The 15,579-nt window shown below is 41.9% G+C and overlaps 1 protein-coding gene across 3 annotated transcripts in view; it reads right to left on the bottom strand.

Moving 5' to 3' along the window:
- Positions 1-15,579, bottom strand: part of Eprs1 (glutamyl-prolyl-tRNA synthetase 1) — a 68,729-nt gene that overhangs the window by 28,745 nt on the left and 24,405 nt on the right. For 2 of the 3 annotated variants that reach the window (XM_029476049.2, XM_085843621.1), the window contains 8 exons: positions 14,689-14,773; positions 13,909-13,968; positions 13,648-13,668; positions 7,743-7,853; positions 4,821-4,957; positions 3,736-3,943; positions 2,501-2,613; positions 1,648-1,765 (listed from right to left, as the gene is read on the bottom strand). In XM_029476049.2, the coding sequence (XP_029331909.1) occupies positions 1,648-1,765; positions 2,501-2,613; positions 3,736-3,943; positions 4,821-4,957; positions 7,743-7,853; positions 13,648-13,668; positions 13,909-13,968; positions 14,689-14,773 (853 nt within the window). The remainder of the gene's footprint in view (positions 1-1,647; positions 1,766-2,500; positions 2,614-3,735; positions 3,944-4,820; positions 4,958-7,742; positions 7,854-13,647; positions 13,669-13,908; positions 13,969-14,688; positions 14,774-15,579) is intronic. The other variant, XM_021177243.3, reaches the window with a different exon arrangement.

Below are 15,579 nucleotides of genomic sequence, written 5' to 3'. Positions count from 1 at the left end.
TTCAATTCCTTCAAAAGCACAGATGGATCAGCTCGCACCTAAAATCTTTATCCCACAGCAATGGCAGCAGCAGACAAAGGAAGAAGAAAGCAGACTGTTTCGCCATCAAAAACCCCGGAGGAGGTAAGAGGATCCACAGGAGCCTGTATCTTTATCTTGAGGAGACCAAAGTATAATACATCCATTCAGTCAAGAACAAATCACCATTACAGCACATGACAGAGAAGGAAGCAACATGAAATAATCATGTATGCTATCAGAAAGATTAAGTACATTTAACCCATTTAGGTTGACGAAAAAAATAAGTCTGTAAAAAGTCATTGAGCAGACCTTCAGCATTACCATTACCGTTCCTTAAACTCTGAGCTAAGCCTCAGTTTACTCATCAGCAAAGAACTCTGAGATGCCCCCCCCCCACACACACACACACTCCATGCATCAAAAAGCCCTAGATCAGATTTCAATTTTGATATTAATAGTTTCTACTGGAGGCAAATATCTCCAAGGATCTATACATCAAAAAGAAACCATTAGGACTGCAGAAATCTCTCACTACAATATTGATGATCAACTGTTCTTGAATTTGTCTTAGGGTTTGTGGTTTCTAACCATATCTATATATGCATTCTTTAAAATTCCTTCTTCCTAGAAGTGAGTCTCTTGCCATGAACCTGGGAAGCGGCAGATTGGACTCTGAGATCTTCCAGGCTAACATGAAGGCAATGCTGCCCCTCCTCTGCCTACTGAGCACACACTTCTGATTTGTTGTTGTTCTGCTTCTTTTCTTCCAGACCATCACTTCTGTAGGTCTGAGCTGCTAACACAAGTGGCCTCCATGCTCTGGAGGCCGCATCTATCACAGAGCCACCATCAATAGATACCCAGGTGAATGAATCACTTGAGATGTTCAGCTCAGTTTAGCCTTTGGTGGTCACAGCCGTGGTCTAAATGACACTAAGTAAGATCGCCCACCATCTACAGGCAAAGGGACTCTTGCCACTGCTAACTCTAAGTACCTCCTTTCCTTTCTGCTTTTCAGACCTTTAATGACAGGAGAGAGCTCTTTTATACAAGGTAGTTGGGATAGAAAAGTACAAACAACAAGAATCCTGTTAAAAAATAACAGAGTAAAAGAAGGAAGAGAGAAAGGATGAGAGAGAGGATGTACTGCAGGGAGGGGGGGCCCCCAAATGCTCTGTGCGTCTAGGCTATCTTAGTTTTTGATATAATAAAATTACTTTTAAAAAGTGTAGGTTAAAAAAATAAAATATAATAAAAAATGTAGAGCTGGAGAGATGGCTCAGCGGTTAAGAGCACTGACTGCAATTCCAGAGGTCCTGAGTTCAATTCCCAGCAACCATATGGTGGTTCACTACCATCTGTAATAGGATCTGATGGATTCTTCTGGTGTGTGTCTGAAGATAGCTACAGTGTACTCATATAAAAATAAATCTTAAAAAAAAATTCTCCAAAATGTTTTAAAATCTTATAGGAATGGTGATAGAAACAAACAGCAAAACAAAAACCAGAAAAACAGCACTTCCTGTCTTCTTCAATCTCAGAATCTCAAAAGCAAAGACAACCATGTCTAAAGAGATACATTCCAAACCCTCCAATCCCAAGCTCTCTGTATAAGTCAACATTTACCTCCTTTTTTGAGATTTCCACTTTGGTCTTTTCCTTTGATCCGGATGTTGGCATTTCCTTTGTGTGCCCATCAGGTATGTATATCAAGATGCAAGGAGCTTCTTTGCAACTATATGGGCTAAAAAGAAGACAGTCAAAAGTTTACTTGAACAAAATTATCTAAATAGCAATTAAAGGTGAATGACTAGACAAATTCAATGATACACAGTTAATGCTTTTCAAACCACAGTGCGTTCTTGTGGTAATGCCAGTTAACTAAGCGTGGGTATGATTTATTCAGTTTTGATCCCTCCTGTACTAATCTAAAAGGGGGTCTGTTTGATCCAAAGAGACTAATCTTATCTGAGAGTCTAACCTAACTGGTTCTGAGCAAGCTCTTTCCTCTGCATAGAGAAGGGAGTAAAGGGTGCTGATTCACAGCAGCACAAAGCCACACCAGCTATCATCAACCTGTACCCACGGGTTACCTCCAGCACTTAGGGGGCCTGGGGGGGCGGGGCATTGTTTTCAACATCTCGCTGCTTCCAGCACTTGCTCTTAGGAGTTACATCCCCCGGGGAACTGGAAGTTGCTTCACTCACTTTAGAAACTTATTAGCATCCAGTGTGCGCTACTTATTAATTACTCATCTGAAATATTAAACATAGAGGGCCAAATTGAACAGCAGAAATTTATCAGATACAGTATTTTAGTCAGGCTCAACTTTTGAGTTAATCACTGTGAGAATTTCAAACATTTTGTTTGGTTGTTATACTCATTTATCTAACAGGCAGCTGAGTAGAACGCCTGCTTATGAGACTGCAGGATCAATCCTCAAGAGCATAAAACACACACAAAGGTCACCAATGTCTACCTGACAGGTTCATACGGCTGGTCACAGATGAAGAATCCCCTCCTCTGCAACTGTATGATGTCTCCTTTCTTCAAGTCTTTAAGGCAAGGATCTCCTAGCATTAGCTCTTCATGCTGTGAAATGATACAGAATCCAATGTACTTCTCACTGCAGAGCACTAAGGGAACTGTAAACACAGCAGTATTCCAACAGCTGGAATACGCTCACTTAAAACACAAGTTTACTACTCGAGGGCTGGGTAACTGGCTCACTCGGTAAACCCTTTGCCCTGAAAGCACAGAACCCGAGTGGGATCGCCATAACCCACATGAAGATGCTTGCTGTGGGAATGGACACTTGGAATTCAGTGCGGAGGGGGCAGAAACCAGAGGATTCCTGAGCACAGTGAGTATTCTCACCAGCTGGCATTTGCTTTGCTTTGAGACCTCTCACCATGAAGCCAAGGCTAACCTGGATCTAGCGATCTTCCCGTCTCAGCCTCAGGAATGCTAGGATTACAGGCTATGGCATTCAGCACAGTTTTAAAGTAACATTGATGAACTGTAGCTCTAGGAAACCTGTGTATAATTCAACTCGCAACCTCGTGAAAGGAATCTCTTAAAATAAACAGGAAAGGCAGCTGGAAGGTTCTGCAAGCAAGCAGGAGCCAAGGTGAATCCACCTCTACGCTTTATCGTTAAGCAAGTTACTTAACCTCACTGCATCTCACCAGTCATTTATAAAGTGTGAACATGATTCTTTACAGCTTTTTGGTTTTTTTTTTTTTTTTGGTTTTTCGAGACAGGGTTTCTCTGTGTAGCCCTGGCTGTCCTGGAACTCACTCTGTAGACCAGGCTGGCCTCGAACTCAGAAATCCGCTTGCCTCTTGCCTCCCGAGTGCTGGGATTAAAGGCGTGCGCCATCACTGCCGGGCTCTTTACATTTTGTGTTTGTTTGTTTCCATTTATTTTGTTTCAGTATAGAAGTTCAACCCAGGGTCTTGTACATGCTAGGCTATCTGCTTTTCAGGACAATTTTACTATGTAGCACACGCTAGCCATGAACTCACAATCTTCCTGCCTCACCCTCCCACATGTTGAGATTACTGCCATGAGCCAGCAGGCCCAGGTACATCGTTATAGTTTAATAAATTCTACAAGTCCTTTCTAGTTTACCTAAGAAACTAAATCACTTCAACTTAGCTTTCAGAATGCTAACATCTGTGTAAGAGAGGAGACCGGGTCTCTTCCAGTTACCTTACTGTCTCTGTTGATGTACTGCTTGAAGTCCTCATCTTTTCCCAGCACTGGCTTTGTGATCAAGTGCTCATAAGTGACACAGACGGCAGGGATCGGGAGAGCGTGTGTGCTCTCAGCAAGCCAAGTGATCTTGGTGGTTTTCTTGTAGTCTTTGTTTTCCAAATTCAATTTTGCATCCAGAGATATAATTTTTCCATCTGCATTTCTATAAAAGATTGAAAAGTATTAAAACAAAAAAAGAAAGTAAACTGCTAGAAATGTATTATTATTCTGTAGTAAGTGAATAAAGAATTCTCTTTGGAAAAAAATTCCAATCAAACAACTATATGTGACAGACATTAGTTATATGAATGCCACAAACTACACTGAGAATACTAGTAATTCACTGGACGACAGATCTATACACATCTATTGAAGAAAATAAACACACTCAGCAATTTATTGTCACCTGGGCTATTAAACCACTATAAGCCTTCAATGCTTCGGTTAACAATTACTCGCAAATGTATGTTATTGACTACATAATTAAGGTTTCAGAACTTATATGAATCTTAAACATAGTAAATTTCAATGCTGTAAAAATCTGCTACACACAATAATAACTAGAAAGTAAAATTCATCATTAACACTGGTCGATCTACTTTAAATGTTTGACTGAGAATAAAATATATAAATATTACATATACAAAATATCCTATCCCAAAGATCCTTGAGCAATTATTAGATAAGATGCTATCAACAAACAAAACAACAAGCCATTTTTCTAATGTCTAAACGGATGAGCAGCTCAGAACTAGCTATAACTCTAGTTATAGATCATCCGATGCCCTCTTCTGATTCCCGGGGCTACTAAGCACACACACAGCACACATACACATTCATGCAAGCGAAATACTCACATGTGTAAAATAAAAATGCATGAATCTAAAAAACCAAATTGTCATTGTCTCCACTTGGGCATATTTACTATTAGTCAGGAGCACCAGTGTCAAGGACTTCAATCAGGGTCTGAATTAGATAATGTTTAATTCATGAATAAAAATGAAAGATTTCCCCACATAGTTGAAAAATAAAACTCTTACTTGTGTATTTTAGTAATGTTGATGTTGCCCCAGTTTATAAATGTGACCATCTCACCCTCTGAGAAAGTCTCTGCATCGGCCCCTTCTATGAAAACCTTGGGACTGTACCATACAGGCTTCAAACCAACATCAGGATTCTGAATGACCAAAAGAAAACAAGATGTGAGTTAAGCGACACACGACGGCACCCTGACTGCAGCATGTAAGTTCTTCCACCTCACACTGTGCTCTTTAAACAAACAAAGATTCGATGTGTTTGTGCCAAACTAGGAAGGGCAAGCAAGTTTTACCTGAGTTCCCAATTCTATCCTTTGAACTTAAGCAATACACACTCGTTACACTGGCCCATACTCAAAGTAGAAAACCCACACTCCGAAGCCTATCTCTGATACAGGACCCAATCACTACAACAGTTACACCTGGCAGCCTGTCTAAAAAGCCTTAGTCTAAAGCAACCACTGATTTCAGGGCTAAAGGCATAGCACTGACCCCACAACCAGAATGTGCCCCACAATCTTCAGTCTCACTGCTTTTCTATACAAGGAGGAACAGCCATTCTCACGGAACACTATCAGACAGCAGATGACAATTTGGCAGAAAAGTATGAAGCTTTGTGTTTTAAAGACAAATTCTGAGCAAATACCATGTACGTGCAGGTAGTCAAACAATCCTGCTTCACACGTGTCTCTCATGATAGAGAGAGAAAGACTAAAAAGATACCTCTCTCATCTGAAGGTCCTAGCTCCATATCTCCCTCTAGACATGAGTACATAATCTGAAGTGATCTGCAGAGACCAGGGAAAGAACAAAGGCCCACTGCAGGATAAAAAGAGGCTAAAGAAAGTAGAAATGACCGGGCAGTGGTGGCACATACCTTTAATCCCAGCATTTGTGAGGCAGAGGTAGGCGGATTTCTGAGTTTGAGGCAGCCTGGTCTACAGAGTGAATACCAGGACAGCCAGGGCTACACAGAGAAACCCTGTCTCGAATCCCCCACACACACCCAAAGAAAAGAAAGTAGAAATGGGAAAAATGGGGAGGGCTGTGGGGAGGAGGAGGAGTAAAGACATCGGAAAAGATCCTAAGGAATCGTACACTCTGTCTACCTAACAAAACCCAAGAGCAGGCATGGGAAGCTGCCTTTTGAGTTGTAGGACAGAACTGTCCAAGAGACTCCTAGCATCCAATGTTACTGACCACTGCCCTCACTGCCAGTCCCTAGAGGTAGATTCCTATTGCTGCCGACACCATATATACTTGAGATAGAGAGCCCCGTTAGAACTGACCTGGAAGGCCCCCCTGTGGACAGGTTTCAAGGCACAGAAGGTGCCATGTAAGCTTTCAGAGGAAGCAAACAACCAACAGTTACCCACCTACAATGCTAAAGAACCACAATAGTAAGCAGAATGGGATGCTAACCCTGGGGTGCACTAGTGGCACACAGTCCTTGGCAGTAACCAGCAGCTCTCTCTAATTGGACCTAAGGACCACTCAACAAGAGGGAAGTCATTCTGATACTAGGAACTTAGCCAGCTACCTGGAGAACCTACAACTGAGACACTGCTAACCTAGCATATTCCCCAGGCACATTCTAAAGGTTTGTTCTTGTACTCAAAGATAAGTTAGTTCTCACTCTTCATCCAGGAACCTTCTCTTACAGAGAACCACAGTGAATCAAAATGCAGAGCCCAGTCCCAACTGATGCGCCTACAGCACAACTCAGTCACCCAAGACTCAGAGATCACTGCGGGAGAGAGAACGGTGAGATTCTAAGAGCCAGGGAAACGGGGAGTCTGCTGTGAGATTGTTTCTCCTACACCCAGGAAGTGTCACCGACACTACTGTGTAAACATGAGCTGAACAAGAATGGTACAACAGACATGCTGATGTGGAAGAGGGAAAGCTCACAGGGCCTCAGCCATAGACAAGGAACTGAGGGCAGCTAAGACATGCTGAGGGGGAGAAATAGACTTCCCTAAAGAGCACATGCACATGCAAACGCACACACGCATACACAAGTGACATAATATGGATGAGCAGGTTGTATTTATGTTTTCAGAAACACATACTTTCACACTTACACACACCCACACATGTATATGTATACATGTACACAGCAACAATTAATGAAAAAAAGAGGCCATGAATTTGAAGAAGCAAGGCAGGGTTTATGTGAGGCTTTGGAGAGAGGAAAAGGGAAATGATATAATCTCAAAAACATGAGATGAAAAACTGTATTTGCAAATGTAAGTAGTCCCTGAGCCCTTCTGGAGAGAAGAGGAGCATGGTGCCCGTCGTCTGCTGTGATTCAGTCTTGTCCTCATTTTAGCCTGAGTTTGAAAAGTAACGGTTTATAATAATGACGTTTACTTTAGATGATGAAGAAACAAATGAAGCTTCAAGACCTTAAAAACAGTTGGGGTTTTATTTTACTATTACAGCTACTTATCGATTAGCAACCCCTCTCGCGTGTGTGTGCGTGCGTGCGTGTGGTGTGTGTGTTATTGAGTCTAACGACTGAATGACAACAGTGTTATGATGAATGAAGAGGTGCCATAGCTTCCACACAGTTAAGAATATGAATTGCAGGGCTGGAGAGATGGCTCAGCCGCTAAAGGCTAGGCTCACAACCAAAAGTATAAGAACATGAATTGCAGCACCTCAGCTTCAGAATGACTCTAAGAAGGAAAAGCACTCTGCACACCGTAACAACTTGTCTCTGTCCACGAGGAAGTAAGTGCTGACTGAATCTAACACTGTCATGTGCTGGGCACAGCCAGTAACATAAATAACTTCAGTACAAAACCCACACTAAGATTTGCTCCAATTGGTATGAAAGCTTGACAGATAATTGAAAATAGAAAATATCTCAAAGCCATGCTCCTCTCTGAAGGTATTACAGTGATTACAATGCAAGGTAACCTTGGGGTGTCTGGCTACTTCCTTCATCTCCTCCTGCGCATCCAGGACGTTCACTGGGACGACTTCCTTCTTCAGTAATGCAACATACCTTGGAGCCACTGGGTCAATAACCTGCAACAAACATCTTCATGTACATACTGAAATATATAGTAACATCATAAATAAAATAAGTAACAGCACAGGAACACTAAGTGGTTTTCTTTGTTACTGCATTTACGAATGTTTCATCTGTTAAGTCTTTTTATCTGTTCACTTCTTTACTATGTAACTATCATGTAAAGTTTAAAGAAAAGTGAAAAAACAAATTACAAACCAACAGACACAGAAGATTTAAGATTTCCTTCCCCCAAATAATGACTGGCAGGTAAAAGAAACTGAAGAAAACACGGCAGACACGTTCTGAAAGTAATCTTTAAATCTAGCAGTCTTAGAAATGAGGGAAGATCCTGGGAGGCTTATAAATAAAGATCTAAGGTAATTTGGTATTTAGTTCTGCGCCGCTGGAGAGATCCATTCGAAGGAATAGAGACAGTAAGAGTTTCAAGTGTCATTTCTGTAAGAGACTAAGCACCATAGCGCCATCTAAAGCAGAATAACATCAGATCACTATAATAAGGCAACTCTGTAGTCTCAAAGGACAAACAAGGAATCCTTTTGAGCTACACGCCACACACAAGGTGGAGCTCTATGCTGGAAAAGTAAGAAATCTGAAACACATCTGGGCTCAAGCATTTTGGAAAAAAGAACACTCAATGTATATACAGAAAAACCACTACATTTCCAAACCTAGCATGAGCCTGGCATGGACAGGCACTCACTAAGTATTTGTAGATGAACTGAATAAATTATCTTTTAACTGAACTACAACCCATTCTAGCTCCAAAACAGTAGCAGCCCCTTCTTCTGGAGTAAGTAAAAAGTGCCCACTGAGCAAGGACAATAGAAGTGCTTAGAATCTAAAAACTGGGGAAAAATGATCACAAAAGCAAATGAAGAGCTAGGCCTGGTATCTCATACTGGTGGTCCTGGTACCAGGGAGGCTGGCTGGGTTAAGGGGAAGACCCAATAGATAGATGGATGGTTCGATCAATCAATAGATAGACAGACAAACAGATGAATAATAAATGCATTCAGGTAATATTTAAGCCTCTAAAATGTCTTTGAAAAAAAACAATACAACTCAAAGAAGCTTAATTCCAATTCGCTGCAACTAACTTCCTGACCTGCAAAGTTTTGTCAAGTGTTTCCTAGCTGGGTATGGTGACTTAAGAATTTAATTCCAGTGCTCAGGATGCAGAAACAGAAGGGTCTCTGTTATTCTAAGGCTGGCCTGGTCGACTTAGCAAGTTCAAAAACAGCTAGGGTTATGGAAAGACTGTCTCACAACAAAAAAATGGGGGTGGGGGGCATTTACATAGCTGGCTAATCACCCAGAGTAGCTGTCTGTACAGAGTCTCAGGCTACCTTAGAGAAGTATGATTCAAATGGTCTAAGCAAAATTTGGAAATTTGTTTTTAAAAATCATTCTTTAAAATGTATCAAGCAAGTGTGAAAAACCATGAATTATTTGAAAAATTGGAATTCACAGCCAGAAATGGTAGATCACAACTGTCAATTTTAATGACACTAGAAGCTGAGGCTGAAATATCACTTCAACCCAGAAGTTGAGACCAGTCTGGGCAACCTAAACAGGCCTCAAATGAATGAAAGAAAGAATGAAAGAAAAAGAAAAAGAAAAAAGAAAGAAAGAGAAAGAGAAAGAGAAAAGAAAAGAAAGAGAAAAGACAGGAAAGGAAAGGAAAGGAAAGGAAAGGAAAGGAAAGGAAAGGAAAGGAAAGGAAAGGAAAGGAAAGAAGGGAGAAAGAAAGAAAGGAAGGAAGGAAGAAAGAGGGAGGGATCCCTTTTAGCTCTAAAGTTATATAATTCTAACAGTGTGGACCAGTAGTTTTCAAATAACTCCAAGAGGGGCCTAAAAGAATGGCAGGAGGATGTTACAGGGTGACTCTGAAAGGTCTCCAGGTTTATGCTTAAGCACTGTTATCATGGCTGTAGAGCATTTAAGAGAGGGGCCTGGCTGTACCACACCTTCTCTAAGAAGGTAACACCTACAACCACCCAAAAAGAGTAGACAACTAGCAGCTGGGAACTACATGTCACATACATGAGCCTGTGGATAGCACCACACAGACAACACAAGAACAGGGGGAACAAGGAGAGGATGAGAATGGTGTGCCCACCCTTTCCAGACTTCTCCAACAGCCATGACCTTCATTCAAGGGGTGACAAAAAGCTCCTCTGGGACAATTGCTGGCTAAAAGAGAGGTCTGAACTTACTACATGGGGATCTGAGGGGTGCTCAAGGCTTAAAAGCACTAATCACTCTTACAGAGGACCTGGGTTTGATTTCCAGCACACCCGGGGTAACTCAACTGGCTGTCAATTCAGTCCCAGAGGATCTGGCACCTCTATGAACACTAGGCACACATGTGGGGCAGATATACACACAAACCAAATATCTGTACCCATACAGTAAAACAAACTTTTAAAAGTGAAACCTTTCTCTTTTTTGAAGTTACAACATGGGGTCTTCTCACTGGATCTCTTTATCCCATTCAGAGTGGAGCACACAAGAAAGGATGTTAAGAAAGAAGGGCAGCTAACATGGTAATGCATACATGCCTATAAGCTAACATGGTAACGCACATATGCCTACAGACCCAGCTCCCAGGGAGCCTAAGCCAGGACCACTTAAACCCAGGTGCTGGTGATCAGCTGGACACCACAAAGACCCACTACAAAAAAACTAAACAAAACTGTCCAGGAAACAGGTAACCTATCATAGAAAGAAAGGAAAGACAATCCCCTGGGTGATAGGAGGAGATCTGGGTGTACAGCTCTACCCCTAAAGCACAAAAACAACGGACACCACCAGAGAGGCTCATAGGTTCTGACAAAGATTCCTCCAAGAGCAAACTAAAGAACATGTGTAGTGCCTGAACACTGAAAGGAATTTGGTGACACCATAGAACCTCGGAGAACCAGCGGTCAATACATGTAGGAGGGGAAGCAGGCAAAATAAAACAAATGACAGGAACAAATCAAATTCTTATAAGAAAAAACAGACCAAAGCCTCCTGTCCAATCACAAGAAGACAAGTGAAGAAAACCCAAGTACCATCCTGCATGTCTAGAATATGGACAGCAAGATCCATGGGGTCATCCAAAAACCCAGCAGTATCTCTGCCAGGAGGAATGTAAAGGGAAGAGCCCAGAGAAATACATTCCATATATTCGAAATAAACAAACACATACAGCTTGACTAAGACTTAGACCTATGAAAGTTATATATCTATAAAAGTACACAAATATTCTATTAAAAACACAGACACCATGATTTTTGCAGGCAAATGGATGTAACTTGAGAATATCATCCTGCCTGAGGTAACCCAGAGCCAGAAGGACACATATGGTATGTACTCACTTATAAGTGTATATTAGGGAGAGATGGCTCAGTGGTTAAGAGCACTGACTGCTCTTCCAGAGGTCCTGAGTTCAATTCCCAGCAACTACATGGCTCACAACCATCTGTAATGGAATCTGATGACTTCTTCTGGTGTGTCTAAAGATAGCTACAGTGTACTCATATACATAAAATAAATAAATACATCTTTAAAAAATAAATAAGTGGATATTAGCCATAAAGTACAGGGTAACTGTACTGGCTAGTTTTGTGTCAACTTGACACAGGCTGGAGTTAATCACAGAGAAAGGAGCTTCAGTTGAGGAAATGCCTCCACGAGATCCAGCTGTAAGGCATTTTCTCAATTAGTGATCAAGCGGGGAAAGGCCCCTTGTGGGTGGTGCCATCTCTGGGTTGGTAGTCTTGGTTCTGTAAGAGAGCAGGCTGAGCAAGCCGGGGGAAGCAAGCCAGTAAAGAACGTCCCTCCATGGCCTCTGCATCAGCTCCTGCTCCCTGACCTGCTTGAGTTCCAGTCCTGACATCCTTTGGCGATTAACAGCAATGTGGAAAATGTAAGCTGAATAAACCCTTTCCTCCCCAACTTGTTTCTTGGTCATGATGTTTGTGCAGGAATAGAAACCCTAAGACAATAACCATGCCACAATCCACAGACCCAAAGAAACTGGGTAATAAGTAGTTCCCAAGGGAGAATGCACAACTCTCTCTCAGAAGGGAAAACTTGTCATCACAGGTGGATGGAGAGAGGAAACTGGACAAGAGAGGAGGTAGAGAGAGGAACAGGGCTGGAAGTGAGAATGAAAATTGGTAGGGACCATCTCTGGTGACTAGTGGAAGCCTAGGAGGAGGGAGGATGTGGGGAGACTATGGGGGTGACCCTACCTGACATTCCTACCAGCAGGGGATACAGAGACTGAACTGGCCACCTCCTATATATAGCCAGGCAGGACTTCCAGAGGAGGGAGGGGGACATCAATCCACACACAAATCGTTCAACCCAAAATTTGTCTCGCCTACAAGATGTACAGGGATAAAGATAAAGCAGAGACTGGGGGAACAGCCAACCAATGACTGTCCCCAACTTGAGGCCCATCCCACCTGACACTTGAGAGCCAACCCCTGACACTGTTAAGGATACTCTGCTATGCTTAAAGACAAGAGGCTAGCATAACTGTCTCCTGAGAGGCTTCATACAACAGTGGATGGAAGCAGATGTAGACAACCACAGCCACACATCAGGTGGAGCTTGGGGAGTCTTGTAGAAGAGTTGGGGATATAAGTGAGCTAGCCAGAAGGGGTCAAGGACACCAAAAAAAAAAAAAAAAAAAGAAAAGAAAAAAAAGACCTACAGCGTCAACTAAACTGGGATGATGGTGGCTCACAGCCTGGGCCACCAATCAAGGTGTATATAGGAGCTGGACAGACCCCCTACACATTTGTAGCAAATGTATAGATTGGTATTCATGTAGGTCTCCTAACAAATGGAGCTGGGGCTGTCTCGGTCTTGGTTCACTGCCACTGGATCCCCTTCCCCACTGGACTGCCTGGTTGGGCCTCAGTGGGAGAGGATGTGCCCAGTCCTGATGGGACTAGATGTCCCAGGGTGGGGTGGTACCCAAGGGGGCTCCCCTTCGCTGAGGAAAAAGGGAGGGTGTAATGGGGGAAGGGACTTGTAAGATTTTTAAGGGAGGGACTGGGAGGGACTGTGTTAAGGATATAAAGTGAATAAAAAATAAACTATTGAAAAAAATTCATCTGGAAAGAAAAAGCAGTACACAAAAGTTAACTTCCTTGTAATTTCTACTTGTGTTTGTTATTAGTAACTGCAGCAACAGAAAGAACCAATTAATGATTCCTTAATATATAAAAAAGTCACTAAAAGTAAAAAACTAAATTCAAGACGCATGCGAGACAAGCAACTACATGAGGCAAGACATCAGCACAACCAAGCAGCAACACCAAGGAAGGATCTACACGTCACAATCACAGGAGCCCACCGCAGAACGTGCATTCTAACGATCTGCCTTATTATAGTGTCCAAGCATCTGCACCCCATCAGGGGTTAACAATGTCAATATGCATGATTCCTGGTTTGATTGTCCAATTAAGAAAGCTTTTTTTTCAAGCTGAAAGCACAGCAATTATAGTTAGCAAACCTTCATTACAATTCAATACAATATGCAATTTTTTAAACTTCTATGTCCTCTCAGCACACAAGGGAACAGTGGAATGAAGTTAGCCAAGTCTCCCTTTGCCACAAAGAAGAGAGGACATATTTGGCAAACTAGGGATGATGCACTGTCAACAGGTTTGATTGTGCAAGTCTTTACAGAAACGTGATTGTGCTTCAAAGCTGTGTAACTCCTCAGTCTGTAACATGTACTATGCTAAAAGCTATGTTTAAGGCAATACAAGTATGAAGTGATACCTTCTTACAGAGAGCTCGCAGCTTGAAAGCAGAAAAATGAAATGCAGAGTGTTCGTAAAAGATAAGGAAAAACTACCACCATTTCCCATAAGTCTGAGTTTGCTGCTTCACTAACTGTTCTTTGCCGGGTGATTACCATGTTTACTACCCTTATCCATTAAAGAAGGACCACCTTCCCTTCGCCACAGCCTGCACAGTGGTCACAGTGTGCAGAGGACAACTCTGCAAAAGCACACCAGGGAGCCAACGGAGGTCATGTACCTTTTTGTTGAACGCCCAGATTTTGTCCCATTCCATGTTCACAACAGACCTTGAGGAACCCTAGAAAAGCAATAAAAATGGTTTAAGGATAGGAAACACCACGTAGAGGGGCTGGCAAGACAGTTCAGTGGGTGAAGGAGTGTGCCCTCTGCCCTCCGTGTGAACGCTAACTATAAACTAAAAACATAAATACCAAGGAGATTTTGCTTCAGTTAAGCATACTTAGAATAACAAACAAAACAAATGCTTGCAGATGCACTTCACTGAAACTGAGACCTTGGTATGCAGCCTTGACCGTTTTCCTTGCTGGAAGTCATTCTGTGGGCTGCTCAGAGTAGACACCTGACTACCCACCACGTGAACATAGGCCACTGTTTTTGTCCGATTCTTTTGTTATTATAAAATGCTAATTTACTCCCTTCAGAAATCTATTCTTAGTCAGGCACAGTATTATGCACACTTGGGAAACAGGCAGGAAAACCTGGAAAGGCCAACCCAGTCTCCACAGCAATTTCCAAGTAAGCCTGGGAAAAACAAGCTGTCTGTGCTAGGCATGGAATTACATATCTGCAGTTCCAGCTCTCAGGAACCTAAAGCAGGAAGATCACCCAGAATTCAAGGTGCACATGAGCTAAAGAGTGAAACTTTATTTAAAAAAGAACAAATCCAACGGTGAACTACAACATAACCCACACAAATATGGAATAGGAAGAACATGAATAGCAACAAAAAAGGATTGCTTGGAAATTCAGAGGAGCTGGGAAAAAAACAGTAACTTGCCTGAGCAGCAATGAACTGCTTCAGCCCCTCAACTGTCATCCCTCTTCTCAGAACTCCACGAACTGTAGGAAACCGTGGGTCATCCCTGGGAAACACGCACATTGTCAAACAGATTTTTATATCACTTAGTCCTCAGTGTCTGAATAATAAACTATATTTAGAACGAAATGCGGTAGTACAGGCCTGTAATCCCAGCACCTATGAGGTTGAGGCAGGAAGAATCTAAAGTTTAAGGTCAGCCTGAGATACATACTGAGTTCAAGGTCAACCTTAGCTATAGAAATCCTATTTCAAATTAAATAAATGATATTCCCTTGGCAGAATGTGATGGTAACATGCCTTTAATTGCTGCATTTGGGAAGCAGAGGCAGGCATATCTCTGAGTTCAAAGCTAACCTGGTATTTAGTAAGATCCAGGTCAGTAAGGGCTGTATAGTGGGACTGTCTCAAATAACAAACTGGGCAAGATATGGAATTATGTCAATTGTTTATGAATGTATACACAAGAATATATATGAAAGTTATTGATATTTGGCTTGGATTTAAAAATTTCAGTACAGCTGCAATTATACAAAGATAGTGCCCAAGATAAGCCTACCTTTCATCAAACTCAGCTCTATAATAAAACTGAACTTTGCCGGCATATACCTAGTACAATATCCTTATCTTAGTTATACTTGTGTCTTACTCTTTGAAGAGGACAACTGTAAACTCAGGGTCCTCCTGCCTTTTCTTCTTGAGTGACAGAATTATAAATGTTTGTTACTGGCCACCATTATGCTGATATAAATCAAAACACAAGTTCTTAATTCAGACAAAATAGTGTTTTTAGATTTATAATCATGTAAATCCAGATAGATGGGCGTGATTTACACACACACACACACACAC

The sequence above is a fragment of the Mus caroli genome, unplaced genomic scaffold (assembly GCF_978045245.1).
Source record: "Mus caroli unplaced genomic scaffold, Mus_caroli_1 scaffold_1, whole genome shotgun sequence".
NCBI classification, from domain to species: Eukaryota; Metazoa; Chordata; class Mammalia; order Rodentia; family Muridae; genus Mus; species Mus caroli.
This window is presented reverse-complemented; position numbering and strand designations above follow the sequence as displayed.